Source organism: Rhinolophus sinicus, linkage group LG05, assembly GCF_036562045.2.
Source record: "Rhinolophus sinicus isolate RSC01 linkage group LG05, ASM3656204v1, whole genome shotgun sequence".
NCBI lineage: Eukaryota > Metazoa > Chordata > Mammalia > Chiroptera > Rhinolophidae > Rhinolophus > Rhinolophus sinicus.
The window spans coordinates 76,680,033-76,706,952 of record NC_133755.1 but is presented as its reverse complement, the minus strand read 5'-3'; the positions used below and the strand labels follow the sequence as shown (position 1 = coordinate 76,706,952).

Sequence of the window (26,920 nt, the reverse complement as noted above, 5' to 3'; positions counted from 1 at the left end):
TTTTGCTTCTTGTATTTTAGAGATCTCTTGTTACTGCGCATGTTTGTAATTGTTATATCTTCTTGATAGATTGATCACTATCATGATAAAATGTCTTTTTCTCTAGTAACAATTTTTTGTCTTAAAGTCTATATATATTTTTAAAATGATTGCCCTGAGGATTACAATTAATATCTTAATTTATAAATTAATACCACCTAGTCTTCAAATGTTTTTCCTCCCCCGTTTTCTCTCTTTTTCTTCTGGGACACCAGTTGTGCAAATGTTGGTACTTTTGATGGTATCTCTTGGGTCACTGAGGCTTTGTTCATTTTTCTTCATTTTTCTTTTTTTCTGTTGCTCAGACCAGATAATCTCATCCTATTTTCAGGTTCTCTGATTCATTCTTCCACTTGTTGGAATATGTTATTGAGTCTTTGGTGAATTTTTCATTTCAGTTATTTTTTATGTCCGGATTTCTATTTGTTTCCTTTTTTCTGATTTCTTTCTCTTAATTGATATTTTCTATTTGGTGAGACATCATTCTCACACTTCCCTTTATTTTTTTCTTTTATTTTTTCCTTTATTAACATACTTAAAGTAGCTTATTTCACATTTTTGTCTAGTAAAGCTTCTGTCTGGACCCAGACACTGTTTCTATTCATTGCAGTTTTTCCTGTGTGTGGGCCATATTTTGTCATTTCTCTGAATTTCTTACAATGCTTCACTAAAAACTGAGGCATTTCAGTAGTTGTACTTTTTGGTTCTTTTCATAAATTCATTTGTGCTCTTCATGTGGAAAGAAGATAAATTATGTGTATATTACATCTTTCAGATAAGAAGATTAGTGAGTAAGAAATAAGGTTTCAATTATAAAGTATCTTTCCAGATAGAGGGATCCATACAAACCTAGTTCAGATGTTTAAAAATTTTGTTATTGAGACTTTTGCTGCAACAAAATCTTGAGCAAGTGTAACTATAAAAGATATGTTAATGTCATTAACAATGATTAATTCTGAAATAATACCATATTTTAACCATTTCTTAGCTTTCATTTTTCGACTTTGTGCTAGGCATAGATGGTGAACAAGCAAACCAGAAACTAGTTACAGATTGTGATAAGAGTTAAAATCAGGCCTATGATGGAGGATAACAGAGCTGCTTGGAGCAGCCACAGAAGGCCTCTCTGGGGGATATTTAGGCTGACACTTGGAGGAAGAGAAGACACCACCCATGAGAATAGTATTCCAGGCAGGGTGGCTCTTTGACACAGGATTTGGGGACCCTTCCAAGTCCTGCTTGTGTGGAAGCTTTTTCTGATTAAAAAAAAAAAAAAATCACTGACTTGACTAGCTCAGCCTCCTCCTCTTACAGGTGAGGAGACTGAAGGCTGGAAAGTCAGGCCTTGGTGCAGCCTGGGGCCCAAGGCCACACACATACACCCATGTGTGACGTACTTCTAATGGGTCATTTATAGCAGTCAGTATTGTAAAAGGTGTATGAAAACAGGCAGATTGTGTCTAGTCATCGGTTACAATACTCCGGGGGGGAAAATCTCTACCTAGAAGGAAAAAATAAACAAATTATAAACGAGAAAGATTTGCCTTTAAAGTGAAGGTATTTTTATCTTATAAATGTCATTCTTGACTAAATGAAGTAAGGAAGTGGGAAGTAAACAAATGCAATTTTGAACTTCTGTTGGGAAAGTGAGTCACTAAACAACTGACACATTGAGAATTTTACACTGAATATAAATGGCTTTGTTACTCAGACATCGTAGTGAAGTGGGAGGATGTGAGGAGCTTAGAGGAGGTCTCAGCAAGCCCGGCTTCCAGAGTAAATACCATCAGAGTCATAAAAGCCAGAAATAGAAATCTCTTTTGTTTATATACCCTCCTTCCCGCATTTGCTATTAGAAATAATATAGGCCTAATTTTTTAAATTAGGTTGCTTGAAGGTGCTGTTAGTCATAAGCATTAACGTCACATTTACTTTGAAAGTAAGTAGTGATGGGTCTGGAAGCATAGCTTCTGGGACCCTACTGCTGAAATGTATAGTCCACCTCTGGCCGCGTTCTTTGCTGAGGGACCTGGAGCAGGACCTCACCGGGCCTGTTTGTCTTTAAATGGAATCCAGAATGTCTCCATCAGAGGATTAGTTTGAAGTTAAATGACAGTGATCAATATTTGTTAGGTGTTATTTTTTATTTCTGTTACATCTGGTTGCTGCTTGAACTAGGGAACATTGGAACAGTTTCGGATTTGTTTAGAGTATAAAATTAAAGGGAAATCCTTGGGAGAGGAAGTAGCTGTCAGTTGTGGTTTTGAATCTAGAGATATGGTGATGTGGGAATGTGCTTTGGTTACTTTTTGTATTTTATAGCTTAATAACTGTTAGCATATCAAATGATTAAGTGTATATCTGGTGTCAGTGCTCTTTTTCTAGGCCTCTAATTTAAAGTTATTATAATTGATCATTGAAAGCGATATATCCTGTATTGCTTCATGCCAGAGTCGTATCCTATTCATTTCCACGTCTTTTAAGGAAAGCTAATGATTTGTAACATAGTATTTCCCTTTTAGGACTTTATAAATCTGCTGTTAATTTTTTCCAAGTAAGGTAATTCATGCTTTTCAAAAACTCCTAATTAAAAATATAATACACCCAAATTATATTACTGTCTTTGTCTTTATTAAGTTCTCATCAGTTAGATAAAGGTCGGGTTGAGCTTGATGATGGGCACTTCTGCAGTGGCATTATATTGTACCTCTAGTAGCAGCCACCAAATAACAGTGTTTCCAGTACTTTCTTCTTGGTTTTCTCTGTGAACTACTAGGTGGAAAGCTTCTAACTAGGAACTCCTACTTTTTGTCTTTTACACTGAGAACATCTGGCTGTTCATTAATTCTTGTTAGTTCATTGTGTTCTTACATCAAGTCTGTCTTCAACAGCAGTATAACAAAAAGATTTCGAGACCACCTGAAATTTCAGTTTATGTTAAAAGGTGAGGAAAGGGATTGAAATGGATGCGTGAGGGGGCGGAGACTTTTGCACTCTCTGTCCTTCCTCTTGAACTGTTTGTCCCTTTCTTTAGAGACATACTTGTGCACTCGGAAGTACTGTGTGTCAGTGACCCTGGTGGCGCCATCAGCTCAAGGTGGGGTTTCATTCCTACGCTCAGTATTCATTGAATGTTCTTGGTCTACTCAGAGCTGGTGGGGAATGAGCAGTAGAGCAGGTTATGTGGAGAAGAGACTGTCCCCTGAGAAGAGGTGACCGCTGTTGGACCCACAAGCTGGATCCAGACCAGAACAGAGATTGCTTCCCATAACCCCCGGGAGTGCTGGGCTGCCTCTCCCCGGTGCCCGGCGTGCTGGTTCCTGAAGCAGGCCCTCGCCCTGCCCCCGGCAGCATGTTTGGCAGTTTCCCCTTATCTGGGATGTCTCCCCAGTACTGCTGTATGTCCTGCCCTGGTCTGTGTAATTCTTCAGCGCCTGCTACAGGGAATGGGGATATCCGTGTCGTCTTGTCACTGCCCAAGACGCTTCTTGCATAATAAGTTCCCTTCATAAGCTCCTGATGTCATGAGGGGGTTGTCAGCCTCTTTCTCCGGTCTCTCGGCCCCGGAAATTTTACCAACAGGTTGGTTGGCACTGGTTGAAAAGAAACACAAGAAATGGAGGATATGTTTCCCCCAAATAAAATCAGGATGTGATTACTAGTATATGTGCTGCCAAAGCAAGCACAGAATGTGATTACTAGAATAAGGGGAAAGTGCTGCTCCAGGCAGGAAAACACCATCCAATTATGTAAAGTAAAGTAATCTGATTAGCTAGCATCTCACTCTGCTGCTTGACTTTCTGCTCTGCCACACAGGAAAAGCCAGGTCCATGGGACCAGATGGGAAACTTCTTCACTGGATACCCAGCGACCAATGAGGAGGCATCCGTGGATGCCATGTGACAGCAAAAGAAAGATCAGTGTTTTGCACTTTTCGAAAGTTAACTTTTTGTTTTAGTTTTTATATAAAAATTTCAAAGCTAATACAGAATTCCTATATCCGGCCCGTTTTCCCTATTGTTAACATCTTACATTAATATGATACTTGTTTTTTTTTTACAATTAATGAACCAGTATTAGTATATTATTATTAACTAAATCCATATTTTATTCATATTTCCTTAGCTTTTACCTAATTTTCTTTTTCTTCTCTAGGGTCCCATCCAAGACACCCCATTACATTTAGTCTCATGTCCCCTGAGGCTCCTCTGGTCTGTGACAGTTTCTCAGACTTCTCTTGTTTTTAATGACCTTGACAGTTTTCGGGAATACTGGTCAGGTATTTGGTAGAATGTCCCTCAGTTGAAATTTGTCTGATGTTTTTCTCATGATGAGACTGCGGTTAAGTGCTTTGGGGAGGAAGACCAAGCACAGAGATACAGTGCCATTTTCATCATCTGTTGTCTTGAGGGGTTGTACTGTCAACATGATTTTCACTGTGGATGTTGACCTTGAGCATGTTACCGAGGTAACATTTGTCAGGTTTCTCCATTTGTGAACTTACTCTTTTCTTGCCTCTTTTCCATATTGTTTTCTTTGGAAGGAAGTCACTATGTGCATCCCAGGCTTAAGGAGTGGGGAGTTACACTCCACCATCTAGACAAAAGAGGTTTTGCGAAAATTATTTAGAATTCTTCTACCTAAGAGTTTTCTCTCTTCTCCCCCACTTGTTCATTTATTCAGTCATTTATTTCTATCAGTATGGACGCGTCAATATTTATTTTATACTTTGGGTTATGTTCCAGCACTATTTTATTGTTCAGCTGGGTCGGTCTTTGGCCTTTGGGAACTCTTTCTGTTAACTCTTATGTCCCTGTGGCATATTCCCATCAGTGTAGGCTTTCTGGGGTTTTAATTAGCATTTTCTTACTTTCTGGCACAAGATGTTCGTTTCATCTTGTGTATTCCTGTCCTCGCCATAGATGCAGCCACTTCTCTAAGCAGCTCTGATTCCTTTTTTTGGAGGAGGATGGTGTTAGGAACCAAGACCTGGGTGCTCATTTGGTCCTGGGGTGTAATTGCTTCCAGGCGCTTCTCAACTGACAGCAAGGAACTGTTTATGTGCACTAACCTGTGTGTATGCACACCCATACCTTTCTGTATGTAACCATCTGTGTCTGTGTTAAGCGGCACATGATTTCATACTGATGCCCCCAACCCGTCCATTACACATACATCATTCTAGCCTCCTAGCCTTGCTTTTGTGTGAGCTCTTACTCCAGCAGTGAGAAATCTGACTCCCACTGTCCAGCATCCATGTACTTAATTGTTGGGTTCCAGAATACATGTATCAGCATCAGAATTATTAACGCAAAGCCCTGTGGGAAATTATCAACTAGAGTACGGTGCTTTTGTAGTTTCTCTTGCCTGTAGTCTTAAAGATTCCACTCATTCCCAGATTACTTAGATTAGCACTTTTCCCCCAGCCCCCCGCCCTTTCAGTGAGTTGGTTTCCTACATTTGTGATACAGTGAAATTGTTTTGTCACATCTGCCTTCCATGCAGGGCTCTTCTGATCTCCTAAATGATTTCAGTTGTATACATTGGGTTCACGCTGCGCTGTGGAGTTGTTTTGACAAATGCATGTTGTCATGTTTTCCATGACAGTATCAGGCAGATTATTTTCACTGTCCTGAGAAATTCCCTGAGCTTCACTTTTTCAGCCCTTCCTTTCTCTCGGTAAGCCCTAAGAACCAATAGTCTCTTTACCATCTCTAATTAGGGTTTCCAGGTGGGAATTCCCGCCCGTTCTCGGGAATTTTTTTCGCTTTCCCGTTCCCGAATCCCGAGATATAAACTGTTTTCTGTTCTCCATGATGAATCATTTCCACAAAGTGATGGGTGATACTACCAACTACCTGGGTTCAAGGAGCAGATTTTCCCAATGTTGCGACCAACTTTTCTCAGGATTCGGGAACGGAAAAGCGAAAGCAATTCCCGAGAACGGGCGGGAATTCCCACCCGGAAACCCTATCTCTAATATTGCTTTTTCCAGAATGACATATGCTCGGAATCATACCATAGGTAGCCATTGCTTACCTTTTGTTAGTGAATAGTGGTCCCTTGTATGATGTACGGTTTGTCTGTCTTCACTGCTGAAGGGCATCTTGATTGTGTCCAGTTTCAGGTGGTTGTGAATAAAGCCGCGATCAGGAATGGCATGCAGAGTTTTCTGTGGGCGTAAGTTTTCAAATCAGTGGGTAAATACCTAGACACACAGTTGCTGGATTGTGTGGTGAAAGTATGTTAGATCTTTACATATCTCAGCTTTGTCTTGTGCTCCGTTTTGTGGAACAGAATAATCTCCTTTTGCTCTTTTCCTTGCCCCATCCCCCACCCCCACCCCAAGTCTCTTTGAATGCTGACTCCAGGGCATACCATCCCTATGAAAGAGCAGATAGAAAATGTCAGCTTATCATTTTTGAGGGAAATAACAGTCCTCTAATGATCTTTCTGTGTGTTGATGATATTTCCAATAATCTATCAGTGAAAATAATTAGCTGTGTCTAGTTGAATTTGACTATTTTGTGCTTTCTCGCAGTATAGTAGAAATAGATACTTTGCAAGTGGTTTAACCAGCCTGTATGTTGTTAAAATTAGTTCTAATTGGGTTGTATTGCTTTATTTGAAAGCATTTCATTGTAGCTAAAACCCTGAAGAGTCAGTCAGATTTTCCTCTTTAACTATCACCATCAGGCAGTACATTTTTAAAATATAAAATTGTGTCTGTTAACTTGAAGGTAAAGGACTTTATTTAAATCAAATGTATGTTTCTGTTAAGTGATAGTATGTTTTGTTTCCTTCACAGCCTTTATTCCGTCGGAGAGCGTCATAGAAGTCCTGCGTTTTGATGACGGAGGGCTGCTACAGGTAATTGGATTTTAAGTTGAAGAATTATGTCAGTGTCAAGCCTTGAATAATGTCTGATTATTTTTCTTTTAAAACTGTAACTGGCTTCTGTGCCATGTATTTTATGAGCTTTATGTCCAGCGAGGTCAGTAGAGACGTCGGTAATAAAAACATCCTTAGCTGTATGGATTATCTTTTAAATTAAATATTTCCTGGTGGTGTTGGCAGGTTGGAGGTGGGGGGTTCATATCAGGAGCAGTGGGACCAGTGAGCTCTGGGGGTGTGGAGCCAGTCAGTGAAACACCGAATTCAGATGTTGGCCCTCAGACATTTATCTGGACGAGAACTTGTCCAGAGAGCGTAAGTTCTGTCTGTAATTACATCTCTGTCATCTTTCCACTTGCCATCCTAAGCCCATCTTGAAATGTATTTTACATAAAATTAGAAAGTGTACTCTGATAAAATCCTGTCCTTCCTTTCAGACCTAGCTCACAGGGCACCGTGAAGCCTATTTCATTCTTCCCAACTGAAAATCTGCTCTAGAATTTCAGAGCTGAAAGGGACAGTAAAAGCCATCTTAACCGATCCTCTGATGTCTATGGCAGAGTGAGGTGTTTCCTCCTTTCTTCCAAACTTTTATCATATTCTGTGCTTATCTTACAGTACTTGCCACTTTGTAAGGACAGCATTTATTTTCAAGTACTATGTTATTTGGTAGCACGACGGATGATTTTTTCTTCATACTCAAGGGAAACCAAGTTTTGGATTAAGAAAGCTGCCCGAGATTCTGTGACTGTGGGGTGGGCCTGGCAGTAGAGTTCTGGGCCTGCCCTCTAGGTGTGATTGTTAGTCTGTTACACGGTAGTGCCCATGATGGATCTGTGTACTTGTTTATGACTACATCTGTGACTTACGTAGTGCTGAAAGACTACTTCCTATGGCTTATAATAAAGGCAGGAAAGTAAACATTAAAGTTAGGTAAAGGATACAGAGAAATAATTCTGCTAGGGACCTGGAATAAGATTTCTATTTGTGTTTTAGCATAAATTTGGATTTCAGACACTAAGCCAAACAGAGAGCAAGATAAAAAATGATGCATTTTAAGGTTATTTTTCTCTGAATGAAGCAAGTGTTCTGGATGACAGCGGTTTCCTTGCTTCTGAATTGTTAAATGTATCATTCACACCTGTATGTAAGAGATGTCTGCCTGGTACTTGCAGAAAATCTTTGTGTGGCTTTTGTGTTTTAAAACTGAAGATAATATTCAGAGTAATACTGAATGTCAGCTATAATTTTATATATATATATATATATATATATATATATATATATATATATATATATAGTCACAGGATGTGGAGTACAGCATAGGGAATAGAGTCAATGGAATTGTAACAGCTATATACAATGTCAGAGGGGTAGTAACTTGGGGGAGGTGGGTAATCACTTTGTGAGTGGTGTAAATGTCTAGCTATTACATTGTTTTGTACACCTGAAACTAATAAAAGAAAACCTGAAGATAATATAATGGTCTAATTTTGTAATGCCTTCTTACTAGAAAATGATCCCAGTCTTTTATTCCCCCTAGTTCTTCAGTCTGTTACAAGATGAGAACTTGGAGAAACTTATAGGAATGACTCTTAAATATCTCCTTTCATGGGTTGTTTGCAGAATCTGGGGGGCGGGGAAATCAGGACGGAATTTCTGGGAAATTCTCCAAGTGTAGTTTATTCTTTATTGATTGAGGAACGAGACATCTAGATTGCAAGCTGATCATTCATTTTGAAAACTCTGGATCCTGATTTGTACTTTTGCTGGGGGAGGCTGTCAGTCCATGTCTAAGTGGATTTGCTGTGGAAGAACTTGTTGACTGGGATGTGATTTGCTCATATGCTGTGGGTCTGCTGAAATGCTTGGACCACAGCTTGGTCGAGACCTCAGATCTGGCAGAGGTCATTTTGGAGTGGAAAGGTGTTGAGGGCAGGTGGTACCAGTTGGTTCCCTCGGCTGCAGTAAAACCTCACTTAGACTCCTGCAGAATGACCAGTGTTGAGATGCTATAGGTAATGTGTTTCATAGCCCCAAGGAGCGAAAGATAACACCCTTTTGAACTGATGTATACAAATTATTCGTTTTAATATTGAAGGGTATTTCCTAGGGACAGCTTTGATTTTGACATAATATCATTCTTTCTGACAATTTTCTAATAGGTTTAAGTATTTCTTAAACAACATCTGGTTTCTTAGAACCACAATTAGAACAAATATCTACATAAGTATTTCTGTGGCAGAGTATATATCAGGTTTCTCCAAATTGAATTAAAGTGACAGCCTTGTTGTTTTACATCTGAGAGAGAGGGCACTGGCGATCCACACTTGGAAGCCACCAGGACACCCTTGCCAGTGTCGCTCCCTCGTGTCCTGCGTGAGAGCCTCTCCGCACTGACGGCCTTTCCCACTGGCTCCACTTTCGTTGGGACCTTCAAGCAGTTCACTTGCACCCACCAGACATGAACTTTCGTGGTGTGGCTGGGCGCTAAGGCAAAGCGACAGCCTGGTTGTATGTTACTTAAAATGAGGCGTTGGCCTGCGCGCATTTCTTCCCAGATCCTGCAATTTGTGTTACATTCGTGTGGCTTGGCTCATGGTAATGGTTTTAGTCCTAAAAAATCAGTTGATGATAAGTCAGTAAAAACTGCCAAACCTCATAAAGATTGGATTAGCTTTGATTTTTTTTGATTTTTTTTTTTAAAGATAAGGTAAATGAAACTCAGAGAAGTTAAATAATTTGCTCAGTGTTCCGTTGCGAGAGCAGGAATCCAACCTGCAGGAGACACACGGTCTGTTTTATTTCAGAACTCTTTATCCACAGCACAAGGCACGTGCCGTCCTCCGGCACATTCCATGGGTTACCCGGTAACACAACGGTTATGACTAACGCAGCAGGAACCCCCAGCCCACGTGTTCTGTAGTTGGTGCTTTGGCCGTTGTCTCTCCTGTGTGGCAGGACAACTGAGATTTGGTGTACAGACCTTATAAAGATCACACAGTCCCTGAGGTGAGCACAGAACACTCTGCCTCAGCAGCAGAAGCAGGCGTTAAGACTCCTCACCACACGAGTCCTGGGTGAACATCTCAAACCATTGTTCCAGCCCTAACTGATCCAAGTGCTTGGCTCTTCCTAACGTGGTCCTTTGAAAGAGTCGCAGATTGAATTTAAAAAGATAGCCTCTCATTTATAAGCGTTAATCTGTCCTAATTAACTTTCTTAGAAACAAATGAAGATAAAGCCCAAGGAAAAGGTTAGCTCTGTATTTTTTCACTATTCTGCCAGAATAATGAACAGAATTTGAAGATGTTGGCAGGCAAGCTCCATAATGTTCATGAGTTGAGAGCATACACAGAGTTTAGTATGTTCTTCTATAGCCTATCACTATAGAATTTTGTGTTCCAACTTTGTCAAGAAACAGTGGTCATAAATATTCTTAGTGCTCATTGTATGCTCAGTGGTTATTATACTAACTATCAGGCATCTGTTATCTGTACGCACCACAGGGCATTCAGGAGCCCAGGAGGGAAGCTCAGACGAGAGGGCGTGATAGCTGGAACTAACGTGGTTTTTTGAGCAGTTGTTGGAGTCTCAGCTAGTTCATGAATTGGCCCCAAATTTCAGTACTAATAATAGGGGGTGTAGGGGAAATAAAAAGCAAGTTTGATTCCAAAGCTCTTACACTTCACTTTCTGTTACTCTGCTGCCTGAGGTGAACGGGGTTGCCTTAGAGAAAAGGACTAAATTCCTAATTGGTGTGCTTAGGAGGTGGGCTGGTCTGAGAGGCCGTTTTTTGTACACACAGCAGATGATAAACTTCTGAAAGACAAAGAGAATCTTGACAGCAGCAAGAGGGAAGTGACTCGTCACACACAAAGGATCCCTAATAAGATTGTCAACAGGCATGTCACCACCAGTTCTGCAGGCCAGAAGGGTGTGGGCCAATATATTCAAAGCTGTAAAAAAAACAAAACTATCAACTGAGGATCCTATATCCCGCAAAACTGTTCTTCCAAAGTGAGGGAGAAATGAAGACATTCCGAGATAAACAAAAGTTGAGGAAGTTCACTACCATTAGACCCACCCTGCAAAAAATGATAAAGGGAGTCCTACAGGTTAAAATGAAAGGACACTAGACAACAACTCGAAAGCCGTGTGAAGAAACAAATATCTCAGTGAAAGGAAATACATGGGCAATTATAAAAGCTAGTATTCCTGTACCAATGGTTTGAAACTCCACTTTTTATTTTCTACATGATTTAAGAGACTAATACATTGAAAAGTGGGATTTATTCCAGGAATGTGAGGATGGTTCAACATATGAAAATCAATCAGTGTGATACACCACATTAACAGAATAAAGGACAAAACCACATGATTATCTCAATTGATGCAGGGAAAACCATTTGACAGATCAACACACATTCATGATTTAAAAAACACTCAACAAATTAGGAGCAGAAGGAAACCACCTCGACATAATAAAAGCCATATTCGAAAATCCCACAGTGAATATCATACTCCATAGTGAAAAACAATGAAAGCTTTTCCTTTAAACCCACTTCTATTCAGTATAGTACTAGAAGTTCTAGCCAGACTAGTCAGACAAAAAATAAAAAATGCCTACAAATTGGAAAGGAAGAAGTAAATTGTCTGTTCACAGATAGGATCTCCTATGTAGAAAACCCTAAAATTTCTACAAAAAAATCTGTTAGAACTAATAAATGAATTCAGCAAAGTAGCAGGATACAAAATCAGTGTGTGCTTTTTACCTAAGAGGGAAGCTAAGTGTCGGAGAAGCACATTTTAGGCAAAAGGAAGATGATTCAAATGAGTATTTTCCTCTCACGTGCACACAAGGAAAACAGTTCAAAGTGTAGAAAAAGACTGCAGTAAGAAGAGGAGATTCAAGAGATTTACTGTGTTAAAGTTCCTATTGAAATGGTCATTGAACATTACACACCTTTTTAAAAAGTTTTGCTCTTCAAGTGTCAACTTATTTTAATCAAAAGTAGTAAAATTAAGCTAAGACTTGCAGAACCAGATAGGTTTGTTTCCTTGTCACTGGAAATATTCAAGCGTCCAGGTGACTTGACAAGACTGCGGCAGACATGACTCCTCACAGACACTGGCTGGCTTAGGTGAGGCACATCCACCTTCCACGTCCTGTGAGGCAGGCAGGCCTCAGAGCCAGTGCAGGCTGGTTCCAGATCAGCACAGTAAAACGCACGGCACAGCGTGAGTCACGTGAATGTTTTCGTTTTCCCAGTGCACTGGGGAAAAGTCATGTTTACACTGTACTGTAGTCTAGTAAGTGTGCAATCGCACATGTCTAAATTTAAAAATACTTCATTGCTAAAAATGCCAGCCATTTTCTGTGCCTTCAGCGAGTTGTATTGTTTTGCTGGTGGAGGGCCTCACCTTGATGTTGATGAAAATGTGCTGTTCTGCAAAGTGCAGTAAAGTGAAGGGCAGTGAAAGGTGTGCCTGTACACTCACAATGAGCAAGCCAAAAAGGAGCCAAACGGACAAGTCCATTTAAAATAGCACTGTAAAGAATAAAATACCTAGGAATTAACCAAGGAGGTGAAAGACTGGTACAAGGAAATGTACAAACAAATTATTTTGAGATTCATCCATGTTGTGCTGAGAGAAATTAAAGACATAAATAAATGAAAACACAGCCCATGTTCATGGACTGGAAGACTTAATATTGTTAAGATGCCCTACTATCCAAAGGAGTCTACAGATTCAATGCAACTCCTATCAAAATTCCAGTGTTTTGTTTTTTTTATTTTTTATTGCAGACATAGAAAAACCCATCCTAAAATTCAGGTAGAAACTCAAGATACCTCAAGTAGCCAAATGTCCTTGAAAAGGATCAAAGCGAAAGGATTCATGCTTCCCTTTAAAACTTTAACTACAATGCTGCAGTAACCAAAACAGTCTGTCACTGGCATGGAGACAGACACACAGACCACTGGCACAGAGCAGAGCTCCCAGAAATGAACCTTTGCATGTACAGTCTAATGATTCTCGAATATTGCAATTGAAACATAAGGAGGAGGAAGAATAATTACTGCAGAAAGAAAGTAGTGTCTGTTGTGATCTCTCCCTTTTTCTCAGTACTTGGGGTGTACTGTTAGCATGTCCTGAGATTTTTATTCTTTATTATAGTTAAATGATTATATTTCTATTTTGTGGCTTGTACTTCAAAAACATTTACTTTCTGTTATCCTAACCTATTTCCACAGTTTGTTTACCTTTAGTATCTGCCTGTCTTTCTCAAGACAGCTTCCTCATTTGCAATTCTTCGTGAGTAATCTTTCTGGCTAGATTGTCTTCATGAAGATTTTTTTTCTCTCAAGAAAGTGTACATGTGTGATATACTTCCTGAGTCCCCTTTCTGTCAACTTCAAACGGGAACCAGTTTCGCTGTTCTACAATTGTTAAGTCATGCCCTTTGTTTGAAGTGTAAGTGACATGCAGTGAACTGTACATGTTTAAAGTGTGCAGTTTGAAGTTTGACATATTTATACACCTGTGGAGCCATCGCTGCAATCAGAGAGTGAGACCTACCCATCGTCCACAACAGTTCGCTGGCACTCGGGCCCTGCCGCCCTTGCCCTCATCTCTGGGCAATCACTGATCTGCTTTCTGTTCCTGTCAGTTTATATTTTAAACCACTTTCTACTTTCTGTCTCTATGAATTTGACTAGTGTAGGGACCTCATACAAGTGGAATCTTAACAGTATGTGTCCTTTTGTGACTGGCTTATATCACTTAGTGTAAGTGTAGACTTAGTCGTCAAGTTCATCCGTGTAGTCGCATTATCAAAATTGCCTTTCTTTTCAAGATTGAGTAATGTTCTGTGGTATAAATTACATTTAGTTTGTCCGTTTGTCAGTTGATGGACACTTGGTTGCTTCCACTCTTTAGCTGTTGTGAGTAATGCTGCTGAGAGCGTGGCTGTCTCATTCCCTGAGTCACTGCTATCTGCTTTCTGGGTCTGTCCCCAGAAGTGGGATTGCTGGATCACATGGTAATTGTGGAATTTTTGGAGGAACTGCCATACCATCCTTCCTAGCAGCTGCAGTTTACATTCCCAGTATCAGTATCTCCACATCCCTACCAATGCTTGTTTTCTGTTTTCTGGATAGCAGCCATCCTGATGGGAGTGAGGTGGTACCTCGTGGTGGTTTGGATTTGCATTACCCTGATGGTTAGTGACGTTGAGCAGCCTTGCGTGTGCCTACTGGCCATTTGTATGTCCTCTTTAGAGAAATGTTTATTTAAGTCCTCTCTGTTTTTAAATCAGGTTGACTGTTGTTTTTTGCTGCTGATTTATGGAGGTTCTTTATGTAGTATGTATATTAATCCTTTGTCAAATAGTAGACGATTTGCAAATATTGTCTCCTATAATAAAAAGTTAAAGAAATTTTCTTCAAGTACAGAAAATTGAAGAGTGTAGAATGAATACCCATTCACCTACTACTGAAATAGACCCAACAGTTGTGAACATTGTTCACCAGGTTTGTTACACACACAACTCCACACGCAGATTACACTGGTGAAACATTTTAAAGAAAATTGCAGACATCCTGACACTTCACCCGAGCATTCACTTTCAAAAGATAAGGACATTTTCTTACATCTACCACATTCCCCCCACATAAATTCTCCAAAATACCGTTTCAAAACAAGATGTATTAATGGGAACGATACTGCTTGTTTCTAATTGTATTGGAGAAGCTAACTCTGAGGGGTAAGTTCACTGATGGTTTGTATTCCTTAGACTTGAGCTTTTCCTTCCACATCATCATTAAGCAGTTCATTTCCTTTATCGGTTGCCTCCCAACTTCTTGCTTTCTTTCTTGCTGTCTTCTAATCTGTCCTCTACACTAAAGCCAGAAAAATGTCTTTAAAACCATGCCTGTTTCTGCCTGTCTCTCCTACTCTGCCAGACCCCATGTATTGCATTTAGAATATTCACAATCCAGTCTCCTTACCATGGCCTCTTACCAGAGCACAAGGTAACCTGGCTCCTGCCTAGCCCTCCAGCCTTGTTTTCCTCTCCTCTCCTTCTTCCCTCTAAGCTCCAGCCAAATAGACGTGATTGTTTCTTGAACAGCCAGGCTTTTCCATGTGCGAGGACCTTTGCACATGCTGTTTTCTCCACCTCCACACAACCTTGCCTCCTCCACACACAGCTCTTCTTACCCTGTAGGCTTCAGTGGTCTCTGCAGACAGGCCTTCCCTCCTCACATTTAAGTCTCACCTGTCTGTTCTCTGCCACAGTCCTTTACTCAGTGTGTAAACACATTTATTTAGTTCTAATGATTGTCCCCCTGCCCCGTTCCTTGAGCTCTGTAGCCGCAGGAACTGTTATGCCAGCACCTGGCACGCAGGAGTAAGCAGGGAATGGCGAGAGACATGGGAGTCCACCAGGTGACTGAGGCAGACTCCCTCTGAGGCGGTATTGGTCCGACAAACGCTAAAAACCAGGCCCATTCCTTTGTATGATTTCCATGTATGTGGAAAGTGTCATCCAAACGATTCTCGCTCCTGAATTATAGGTTGCTCTCGCTATCCAAAAGTAGAGGTTCCTTTGCAACCTTTCATAAGCCAAAATGGCAGAAAGCAAAGAAGCAATTACTATTAAGTTCTAAATGGAGAAATTTTTGAGTGTTTCCAGACCCCAAATTCACTGCAGGCACATTGTCTTTATTTTGCTCATCATGATAGAAGCTCTAAATCACGTCCAGTTTTACACTGAGCGTCACACCCTCACGAGCTCTCTAAGGCCCTTTCGATTCCCGAGGACCCATCTTGCTAATGGACCACAGACTCAGTGGAGACAAAGCCCAGCTGCTCCCAGACACAGTGAGGGCTCTGAAGCTGGATGCCGAGACGCCCAGTGTGGTTCCCGGAAGGAGCTCAGGAGCTCGGGCAGCTGCCCCGTGACGACCGCTGCAGAACAGACGCGGACGCTCTTTGAACTTTTCACCTTTTTTTGTAAAAGTGAAAGTCCTCTTTGGGGTTCTTTCGGTTAGTGGAAAGGAGTACTGATGTAGGGCTTCCGTAAAGTGAAGCGGTGGAAAGCGAACTTTGGGTAAGCGGGGGACACATACCAGTATATAGTGTGCCAAATCTATATGGCACACTGTGGTGCCTAATCATATGATTAGGGGGTCAGGTTTAACCTGAAAATCCAAGTGAGCATTAGATCAAAGTTGAAAGTACAATAAAATATTTTGGATGTAGCATATATCTGTAGTGTTAAGATGTGGTTTCAGTATTTTCACCACTGCTTTCTTCCTTTCACAGACTGAGACAACGCTTGGACTCAGTTCATATCAACAGAAAAGGTAAGGAAGGAATATATATATTTTATAGTCTATACAATTTTGTAGACATAGTTAGGTACTAACAATTTCAGTTCCTTCTGGAGGATTCTTGCGATGTGCTCCTCCTTCACCCATTTTCTGGGTGAAAAGTGAAAAACATATTACAAATACCATTGTATCGTGTATTTTAAGTGTCGTGTAGGGGAAAGCGGGTGTAAATCTGAATTTGCGGGTGGTGCCTCGAGTAGCGTTCCTCCTCATCGTACCTGAGGGCTTCTCCTCGAGGCTGAAACCCCTGGCTTCGGAAGCGGGTCAGCCTTGTCACTCCACTGCCTCCCGTGGTCTCCTTGCCTTCTAGGGACTATCATAGCTGTGCCCTGTATCACCAGGGGTCTTTCTGCCTGTGGGCCCCAGAAGAGGAACTGAGAGCAGGAAACCCAGTGTCGGGACTAACAGACCCGCTTTAAACACCTAAAACAGGGCAGGTGTTTGACCTTCAGGTAGTAGGAGAACCTGTATATGCATGTGCATGTGAGGACACCTGCCCACCTCCAGGTCCTTTGCTCTTCTGGTGGCTTCACTTCTGTTTGGGAGACAGTATGGAGAACGGTACTGGCCTGCTTCCCTTTCGTGTCCCGTGCGAGCCTGCAGCTGGCGTCTGAAGGGGAAGGAGAGCTCTGTGAATTGGAGATCCTTGATGCTGGAGTACGTCCTACATGCAGGATTGTCCTCAGACCAGTGATATTCAGACAGCGTCAACAGAGAATTTTAGTTTGAGACAGAAGTAGCAAATACTCAGATAAGGCAACTCAAACTCCATAAATGGCAGCCACTCTTTCGGCAGCCATTGTTAGGCTCTCTCGCATCTGCCGTTCCATGGCCCTACTTCCCCACTGCCCTGCCCGTGGGAGCTGCCCTGCACAGGGATGCCGACTGCCGTCAGGCCTGGACCGCTGTGCTGCTGGGATTAGAAAGCATAACGGCGCGCTCCCAGCCTCCCCACACGCTCTGGGCAGACTGTTCACAGGCCATGTCGAGTCAGCCTCATGCCACCTTGGCTGGACCATCGAAGCACCCCAGAACTCTCTGGCCATCTCGAGCCAAATAGGTGAGGAGAAAAGCACATCTGTTACCTTGTGCTTCTTATCCTTTACTCCAGCAGTTGGGAAATTAGCTATGGACTCATACTGGGTACATGCATGACAGTGAGGTTATTCATCCTGATCAAGGGCTGGGCTTTAGTTATTTTCCTGGTAGAAGGAAGAATTTCTGTCAGTACATAATGATATTCCGATCTCACATCCCGCTATCTGTTAGCTGCATCTGTCTAACAAACCCCCTAAACGTAGTGGCGTAACCAGTCATCTTACTGTGCCGTCAGACTCCGCAGGTCAGGAATGTAGGCAGAGACAGCTTACCTCTGCTCCATGGTGATCAGGGAGCAGGGGAGCTCCCTGGGGAGACTGCTGAGCAGGGCGTGACTCGATGGCTGCAAGCTGGAGGCCGGGTGGCTCGCATATTGATGCTGACTTGTTACCAGGACATCAGCTGGGCTAGAACGCCTACATATGGCCCCTCTGTGGGCCTTCTCATAGGCTCATTTGGGCTTCTCACAGCATTTGGGCTGGACTCCAAGAGTGGACATCCCAGAGAGAACCAGTGGAAGCCCGGTTATCTTTTATGACCTACCCTCTGAAGTCGTGTACTCTTGGTCAGCCAGTCACTTCACTTAGCTTGGCATGGAAGGATTCAAGGCTCTGAGGGGAGGGGGCGAGGGAGGGCAGTCACCACCACTTATTGATGGCAGGAATATGGGACGATTTGCAGATACATTTAAAACAATCACAACTCACTTCTATTTTCTGACCAAGACCATTATTGGATAAGCATTAAGTTCAAATTGGTATGTAACAGCCTGTGGGTATGGAACTGGATTGGGCACCAAAATGTGTGAGTCAGCGCAGCTGCTGTAACAGCACCACATAGACTGAGCAGCTAAACAACAGACATTTATCTCTCCCAGTTCTGGAGGCTCTCAGGGCACCAACAGATTTGGTTCCCCAGTGGGAGCTGACTCTGCCTTACATCCTCACATGGTGAACGGAGACAGGAAGCAAGCTTTCTGTGTCTCTTTTAAGGGCACCAATCCCATCGTGGGGGCCACCCTCATAACCTCATCTAACCGTTGTCACCTCCCAAAGACCCACCTTCACGTGCCAGCACATTGGGAGGTAGGGTTTCTACAGATGAACGTTGAGTGGATACGATTCAGTCTAGAGCAACATACAAACCTAAATTTAGATTTTAGCCTCTTATCAACCAACCAAAATCTTAAACTAAAGGGCTGTACTTGTGAATTACTAAGTCATTTCTTTAAAACCTGTGATGTAGAGCAGATACAGTCTCCGTAGTTCCCTGGCACATCATGGTCAGACATGGGAAGGATTTGGCCAGTTCCCTTGTATGGGCTCAGTGCTACATAGCCAAATTCAACTCTCATTTAGACATGAGTAACTTCAATGAAAATGTGTGTGTGAAATGAAAATACAAAATGCATAGTTGTATAACAACACAAATTGTAAATGTGTAGTTGTGGAAGAACAGAAATGGCTTTTTTTTTTTTTTTTTTGGTTCAGATACAAACTATAAAAGTGTCAGAGTTTAGGTTTAGTTTGCAAATTTCACTCAGATGAAAGTTACCAGATAGAGATAATTCTAAACAAGACACCCTAATAGGTTGTCTTGTTGAGCCCCTTTGGGTGACACGAGGAAGCTGAAACTCTAGGAACCCAGGCATGTGCCCAAGGCCAGAGGGGCAGCGTCCCCGATTGCCCCCAGTGCTGCATTCACTAACTGTTTTTGTATTGCACTGTGTTCACTCTTCTAGCCAGTGTTCTAGCCAGGAGAGGACTGTGGGGAGTTAGCGAGAATTGGGGGGCACTGGAAAGAGGAGTAGGGATGCCAGTGAGACATGTGGAGGGGCAGTGCCCATGACTGGGAGCACATGGGAGAGGATGAGAGAGGTCGGCTTGCAGGTTCTGAAGGTGTCTGCTCTGTGCTGGGGGCTCCGGCAGGACCGTGGGGACACCACTGCTGGTGACATCATAAAGCACATGCATTGATGAAGTAACAACGCAGTTTTCCTTGTGACAGAAAGCAGCACACTTGGCGAGGCCCCTAGAATCCAGTCAGGAAAGCCTCAGGCTGTAGTTGTCAGGGATCAAGGCCCCTGAGACACGCCTTGTGCTGCGCACGGTGGGTGTCTCATGCTCCTCAGAGCAGTGCACAGGACCCAGGTCACAGCTGCGGTGAAGGCTGGCTTCTGACTCCAGAGTTGGTCTCCACTTGGGCAGCATGCTGCCTCTACCAGCCTCTCCTCGGGGGCACCCCAGCGTCACTGAGCATTAGAGATGGACACTGCCCTTTGACCTGCTGGAGTCACTTCTGCGTCGTCACTTCATGCATCCCCCAGTGGTAGTCCACATGCCGCCCACCTTCTGGCTTCCCGAGAAGCCAGTAGTTCCAGCCCGGCCTTTCTCATGGAGCCTGTCCCAGCTCTCCCGCGTCAAAACTGCTCTGTAGGTGAGCTGTCCCTGCTCCAGGGCGATCTGTGTCGTGAAAAGCTGGTTAGCGTAGTGATGCTCTGGCTGGTGGATTGTACAACAGTGATGCTGCCCCCTTCACCCTCCTCCACCCCCCAACACTGTTACCTGCTTCCGCTCTGGGCGGCCTGGGCTCCAGGGGCTTCCAGGACATTCTGCCAGGGAAAGGGCTGCTGCTTTCATGACCTCAAGATTGTGGGAAGTAAAAACCGTAGAAAACCTAAATTTCCTGGGATACTCTGTTTTGCTTTTCTCCCCCACCTTGTGGCTCACCCTTTCTAATTTGTTTTAATACGGCTGTGAGTTACATGATGGAATCTTCTTTAAAGAGCTGCTGGTCGTGATGCAGTGGTGGCTGTGCACATGGTGCTTATTTGAGTTGAACACAGCATGTTACAATCAGTACCAGCACTAACTTCACATTTTGGGACAGGAGCTCGCCTGTTATGGATGTCCCGTCCTAGAGCTGTGGAGCCCTCATGCAGGAGGTGAGAAACCAAGAGCCCTGGGTCTGTTCACCAGCCGTGCGACCTTAAGAAAAGCTTCTCAGCTGCTATGAGCATGGCTTTCATTTGCATACTGGGGAAGATCATTTCTCTGCCTGCAAATCTTACCTTATGATGCGTTACATAAAGTGGTAGCGAGGATCAAATGAGAAGGCTTATTGGGGTAACAGTAGTTTGCAAACTTTACAATGTTATTGAATGGAAGTTGTGGGTGTTTGCTCATTTATTTGGTCAGTCATTCAGCAGATACTTGCTGGGATCCTTAGGAGGTGGTGATGCAGTAATTGTATTTGTTATCTGTTGCTGTGTATTAAATGACCCCAAAGCCAGCAGCTTCAAACAGCAAACATTGACTCTTTCTGTTTCTATGAGTGCAGTATCTGGGAACAACTCAGCTGAGGGTTGAGACACAGCATCTGTAGTCCCGACGTCATGAAGCTGCCAGCCTCCGAGGGCCAGGCCTTGCAGAAGCCTCTCCAGGCCAGCTCGCTCACATGCCTGCTGGCAGAAGGCCGTGGTGTCGGCTGGCCGTCAGGGTCGGGTTTGAGTTTTCTACTTTCCCAACACCATTGATTGAGGAGACGGTCTTAGGCTGTCTTCTTTCTCCATTGAGTGTTCTTGGCTCCCTTGTCAAATATTAGTTGACTCTGGGCTTGGGTTTATTTCTGGGCTCTCTGCCTGTTCCATTGGTCTATGTGTCTGTTTTTATGCCAGTACCTTACTGTTTTAATTACTATAGCTTTGTAGGATAGTTTGAAATCAGGAAGTGATTTGTCCAGCTTTGTTTTTCTTTCTCAGGATTTCTTTGGCTCTTCAGGATCTTTTGTGATTTCAAATGAATTTTAAGATTGCTTTTCTATTTCTGTAAAAAATGCCATTGGAATTATGCTAGGGACTGTACTGGATCTATAATCAGTTTTCGGTAGTATGGAGATTTTAACTATTAATTTTTCCAATCCACGAACATAGGATAGCTTTCCATTTCCTTGTATCTTTTTTAGTTCCTTTCATCAGGGTCTTAAAATTTTCAGTGTAGAGATCTTTCACCTCCTTGTTTAAATTTATTTCTATGTATTTTATTGTTTTTGCTGCTATTATGAATGGGATTGTTTTATTTCTTTTTCAGATAATTTATTGTTAGTGTAAAGAAACACTACTGATTTGTGTGTTGCTTTTGTAACATGTAACTTTACTGAATTTGTGCATCAGGATGAACAGTTTTTTGTGTGGAGTTTTTAGAATTTTCTATATGTAGAACCATGTCATCTGTAGATAGAGACAATTTAGTTTTTCCTTTTCAATTCTGTTGCCTTTCATTTCTCTTTTCTTGCCTAAATGCTGTGGTTAGGCAGTTCAGTACTATGCTCAGTAGCAGTGATTAGAGTGAGCGCCCTCATCTTCTGATGTTAGAAGAAAAGCTTTCAGCCTCTCATCGTTGAGCATGATGTTAGCTGTGGGCTTGTCATATGTGGCCTTTATGATGTTGAGGTACATTCTTTCAATCCTCAATTTGTGAGTTTTTAATCATGACTGTGTGTTTAATTTTGTCAAATTCATTTTCTCCATCTAGTCAGATGGATCATATGACTCTTTTATTCTATTAATGTGATGTTTCACATTTATTGATTTGCATATGTTGAACTGTTTTTGCATCCCAGGGATAAATCCCACTTCATCATCATGGTGTATGATCCTTTTCATGTGCTGTTGAATTTGGGGTTTTTGCCTCTGTATTCATCGGGGATATTGGCTTATGGTTTTCTTTTCTTGTAGTGTCTTTTATCTGGTGTTGGTATCAGGGTAATGCTGGCCTCACGTAATGAGTTTGGAAGTGTTCCCTTCTCTTCAATTTTTTGGAACAGTTTGAGAATGATTGACATTAATACTTCTTTAAATGTTTGGTAAAATTCACCAGTAAAATTATCTGGTCCTGCACTTTTTTCTGTTGGGAGGTTTTTGTCTTCCAAGAAAACTTGTTGTTTGTTCAGATTTTCTATTTTTTTATAATTCAGTCTTGGTAGGTTGTATGCTTTTAGAAATTTATCCATTTCTTCTAGGCTTTCCAATTTGTTCATACTAGTCTTTTATGATTCTTTGTATTTCTGTGGTATCAGTTGTAATGTTTCCTCTTAAATGTATAATTTTTATATTGGGTTCCTCTTTTTTTCCTTGGTGAGTCTAGCTAAAGGTTTGTCAATTTTGTTTATCTTTTCAAAGAACCAACTCTTAGTTTTATTAATCCTTTCTATTGTTTTCCTGTTCCCTATTTCACTTATTTCTGCTTTAATCTTTATTACTTTCTTCCTTCCTTGGGCTTAGTTTGTTCTTTTTCTAGTTCCTTTTTTAATTTTGTTGGGGAATATTGGGGAACAGTGTTTCTCTCCAGGGCTCATCAGCTCCAAGTCGTCATCCTTCAATCTGGTTGTGGAGGGCGCAGCTCAGCTCCACGTCCAGTCCCGGTTTTCAATCTTTAGTTGCAGGGGGTGCAGCCCACCATCCCATGAGGGAATTGAACTGTTACCTTGTTGTTGAGAGCTGAACTCTAACCAACTTGAGCAATCCGGCCACCCCTTTTTCTAGTTCCTTGAGGTATAAAATTACCTTGTTTGTGATCTGCCTTTTTTCTTGATGTATTCCTTTATTGCTCTAAACTTCCCTCTTAGAACTCTTTTCCATCATCATCCCGTAAGGTTTCATGTGTTGTGTTTCCATTTTCATTTGTCTTAAGATACTATTTCATTTCCCTTTTGATTTCTTCTTTGATCCATTCATTAGTTGTTCAGGAGTAGGTTGTTTAATTTCCATGTATTTGTGAGTTTTCCAGTTTTCCTCCTGTTACTGATTCTAGTTTTATACCATTGTGGTCAGAAAAGATACTTGCTATAATTTCAGTCTTCTTAAATTTGCTAAGACTTATTTTATGGCCTAACATATGATCTGTCCTGGAATGTTGCATGTGAACTTGAGAAGAATATGTATTTTACTGCTGTTGGATTAAATTTTCTGTATACTTCTCCTAGCTTCATTTGGTCTGTATTTTTTAATTCCACAGTTTCTTTATTGATTCTCTGTCAGGATGATCTATCTATTGTTGGAAAAGGGGTATTAAAGTTCCCAACTATTATTGAATTCTTGTTTCTTTCTCATTTTAGTTCTGTTGATGTTTGCTTTATATACCTATTTAGGTGCCCTGATGTTGGGGTGCATAAATATTTATGATTTTTATGTCTTCTTGATAGATTGACCCTTTTATCATTATATAATGACCTTCTGTGTCTCTTTTGACCATTTTTAGCTTAAAGTCTATTTTGTCTGATATAACTATCCCTGCTTTCTTTTGGTTATCATTCGGTTGAAATATTTTTTCTATCCTTTCATTCTCAAACTGTGTGTGTTTTTAAAGCTAAAGTCGGTCTTTTGTAGGCAGCATATCTTTGGATCTTGTTCTTTTTTTTTAATCCATTCAGCCATTCTAAGTCTTTTGATTGGAGAATTTACTCCATTTTTGTTTAAAGTAATTATTGATGAAGTAAGGACTTACTATTGCCATGTTGTTAATTTTTTTTTTCTTTTTGTAAGTCCTGTTCCTTCTTACCTCACTGTCTTCTTTTCTGATTTATGACCCTTTGTGGTAGTATGGTTTGACTGCTTTATCATAATATTTTGTGTAACAACTACAGGTTTTTCTTTGGTGGTTACTATGAGGCTTACATAAAACTCCCATTTTTAACATTCTATTTTAAGATAGCAGCTTAACTTTGATAATATACATAAACTTTACACCTTTACTCTCCCCCTCACATTTTAATATCAGATTTTACATATTTTATATTGTGTGTTCAATAACAAATTATTTTAGTTTTAGTTATTTTAATACTTTTGTTTTTAACTTTTAAACTGGAGTTGTAAATGAATTAGCACCACAATCACAATGTTAGAGAATGTGACTTTGACTACATACCCTGTTTCCCCGAAAATAAGACCTAACCGGACAATCAGCTCTAATGTGTCTTTTGAAGCAAAAGTTAATATAAGACCGGGTCTTATAGTAAACATAATAAGACCAGGTATAATATATTATATAATATAATATAATATAATATAATATAATATAATATATAATATAATATAATATAATATAATATAATATAATATAATATAATATAATATAATATAATATACCGGGTCTTATATTAATTTTTGCTCCAAAAGACACATTAGAGCTGATTGTCCAGCTAGGTCTTATTTTCGGGGAAACACGGTATTTACCATTACCAGTGAGTTTTACACATATATTCATGTTTTTTAATGTTCATTAGCATCTGCTTGGGGAATGCTCTTTAGCATTTTTCATAGGGAAGGTGTAGTGGAGATGAGCTCCCTCAGCTTTTGATGGTTCAGGCAAGTCTTTATCTTTCCATCACTTCTGAAAGACAGCTTTGCTGGGTGTATTGTTGGTTGGTAGTTGGTTTTTTCCCCCCAGTATTTTGCATATGTCATTTCACTCTCTCTTGGCCTGCAAGGTTTCTTTTGAGAAACCCTCCTATATTCTTATGAAAGTTCCCTTGTAAATGATGTGTTGCTTTTCTTTGCTGCTTTCAAAGTTCTTTTTGATTTTTGACAGTTTCATTATCATGTGTCTCAGTGTATCCTTTTTCAGGTTCAACCTATTTGGGGTCCTTTGGGCCTGTAAATCTTAATGTCCATTTCTTTCCCCAGCCTTGGGATGTTTTCTTTCATTATTGCTTTAAAAATATTTTCTGTCCGTTTCTCTGCTCCTTCTGTGATTCCCATAATACATTATTTTTCTTGATGATATCCTTTATGTGCCACATGTTTTCTTCACTCTTTTTCATTCCTGTTTCTTTTTGCTCCTCTGACTAGATAATTTCAAATGAACTATCTTCTAGTTCACTGATTCTTCTGCTTGGTCAAGTCTGTTGTTGAAGCCGTCTCGAATTCTTCATTTCAGTCATTGTATTCTTCAGCTCTAGGATTTCTGTTTGGTTTTTAATTTCAGTGGTTTCTATTTTTGTTGATCTTCTCATTTTATTCATGCATTGTTTTCCTAATATTGTCTAGTTGTCTGTGTGTTCTTGTAGTTCACTAAACATATTTAAAAGGGTCATTCTTAATTCTTTGTCACACCCTTCATAGATTTCTTTAAGGTCAGTTTTTGGAGTTTTCTTAGCTTCCTTTAGTGGCATCATGTTTACCTGATTCATCATTCCTTGTATTGGTATCTCTACATTTGAGTAAGCAGTTCTTCTTCCAGACTTCACCATTCACTTCAGAAGAGACAATCCTTCAGCACTCAGCTCAGCTTGGGATGCTTGATGGGTGAGCTGATAGTATCTTTGCATAGGTGGGGTTTGCTATCAGGGTCTCTGTTTGGCTGACGCCACTTCCCAAGCTCTGAGTTCAGGGGGTTGCTGCTGTCTGGGGGCAGTTCGATAGCAATACTGACTTAGTTCCCTGTCCACACACAGCTGTAGGACGGGCTCCACAGGGCCAGACTCTGTGGTTGGTCTTCCTGGTTGGGCAGGGCTGGGTGCTGTTCTCAGCAGGGGCAGGGCTGTATTTGATTCCTTGCCTGGGTCGGACCCTAGAACAGGTTTCACAGTCCTTACAGCCTGATTCCTGGAGACCCAAGTCCAGTAGAGCTGCTCATCGAGCTCCCTGGCAAGATGGGCAACCAGCACAGCTTTGCAGGTGGACTGAGCCCCTGACTGCATGCCTCTCTGCACAGGTGCCATTGTGAGCGGGGCTGTAGGATGGGCCACACAGTTTCCCACATGGTTTGTTTAGGTCTCCTGGCTGAATGGGGCTGGAGGCTGTATTCATCCCTCTGTGAGCCTTCAAATTTGCTTCCCAGCCCAGGGCACCATAGGACAGAGTCTATAGCTGGTACGTTTGTTTCTTAGGGACTCGAAGCAGGCAGAGTTGCCCACCAAACTCCCTGGCCAGACAGGGCCACTGGCTTGGCTTGACTGTGCAGAGTGGCACGGCCACTGGCTGGGATGTCTGCTTGAGTGCTGGTGAAAGCAGTAATGCAGGGAGCCAAGAACCAGGAGCTGCTTGCTATGAGCCCCACCCCCCACTTCCCCATCCCAGTCTGATGTCCAGTGTCCAGGCCCACAGATTTGCCCTCGTGGATCCCCCTGCAATCCCCAAGTGGGCATTCCAGAAAGTGACCCATCACACTGGGGGAGCTGAGGTTACCGTGGGCTCGTCCCTTTCCCACTGGAAACACCATAGGCCTTAGGGGGCCCTCTCAGTGTGGGCTGTGCTGGCCGGGTGGAGGAGTGGGGCCGTCAGTGTAGCCCTCCTCTTACCATTTTCTGTGTGGTCCTTTTGGTCCCTGTTATCCTAGGGGGTCTTCAGCCTCACCCCCATGTTGGGTTCCACAGTGGGGTCTTGTCTGTGGATGGTTGCGAAGTGGTGGACTTGTGAGGGGGACTGAAGTCAAAACAGCATGTCTTGTCTTCGTTGTGCCGCTGCCCACAGGACACCAGTCACAGTAGGAAAA

General features: G+C 41.7%; 1 protein-coding gene across 3 annotated transcripts in view; it reads left to right on the top strand.

Moving 5' to 3' along the window:
• TMEM131 (transmembrane protein 131) overlaps window positions 1–26,920 on the top strand; it is a 177,921-nt gene that overhangs the window by 41,831 nt on the left and 109,170 nt on the right. For all 3 annotated transcript variants that reach the window (XM_019716512.2, XM_019716511.2, XM_074332565.1), the window contains exons 2-3: window positions 6,848–6,909; window positions 16,264–16,304. In XM_019716512.2, coding sequence (XP_019572071.2) covers window positions 6,848–6,909; window positions 16,264–16,304 — 103 coding nt within the window. The remainder of the gene's footprint in view (window positions 1–6,847; window positions 6,910–16,263; window positions 16,305–26,920) is intronic.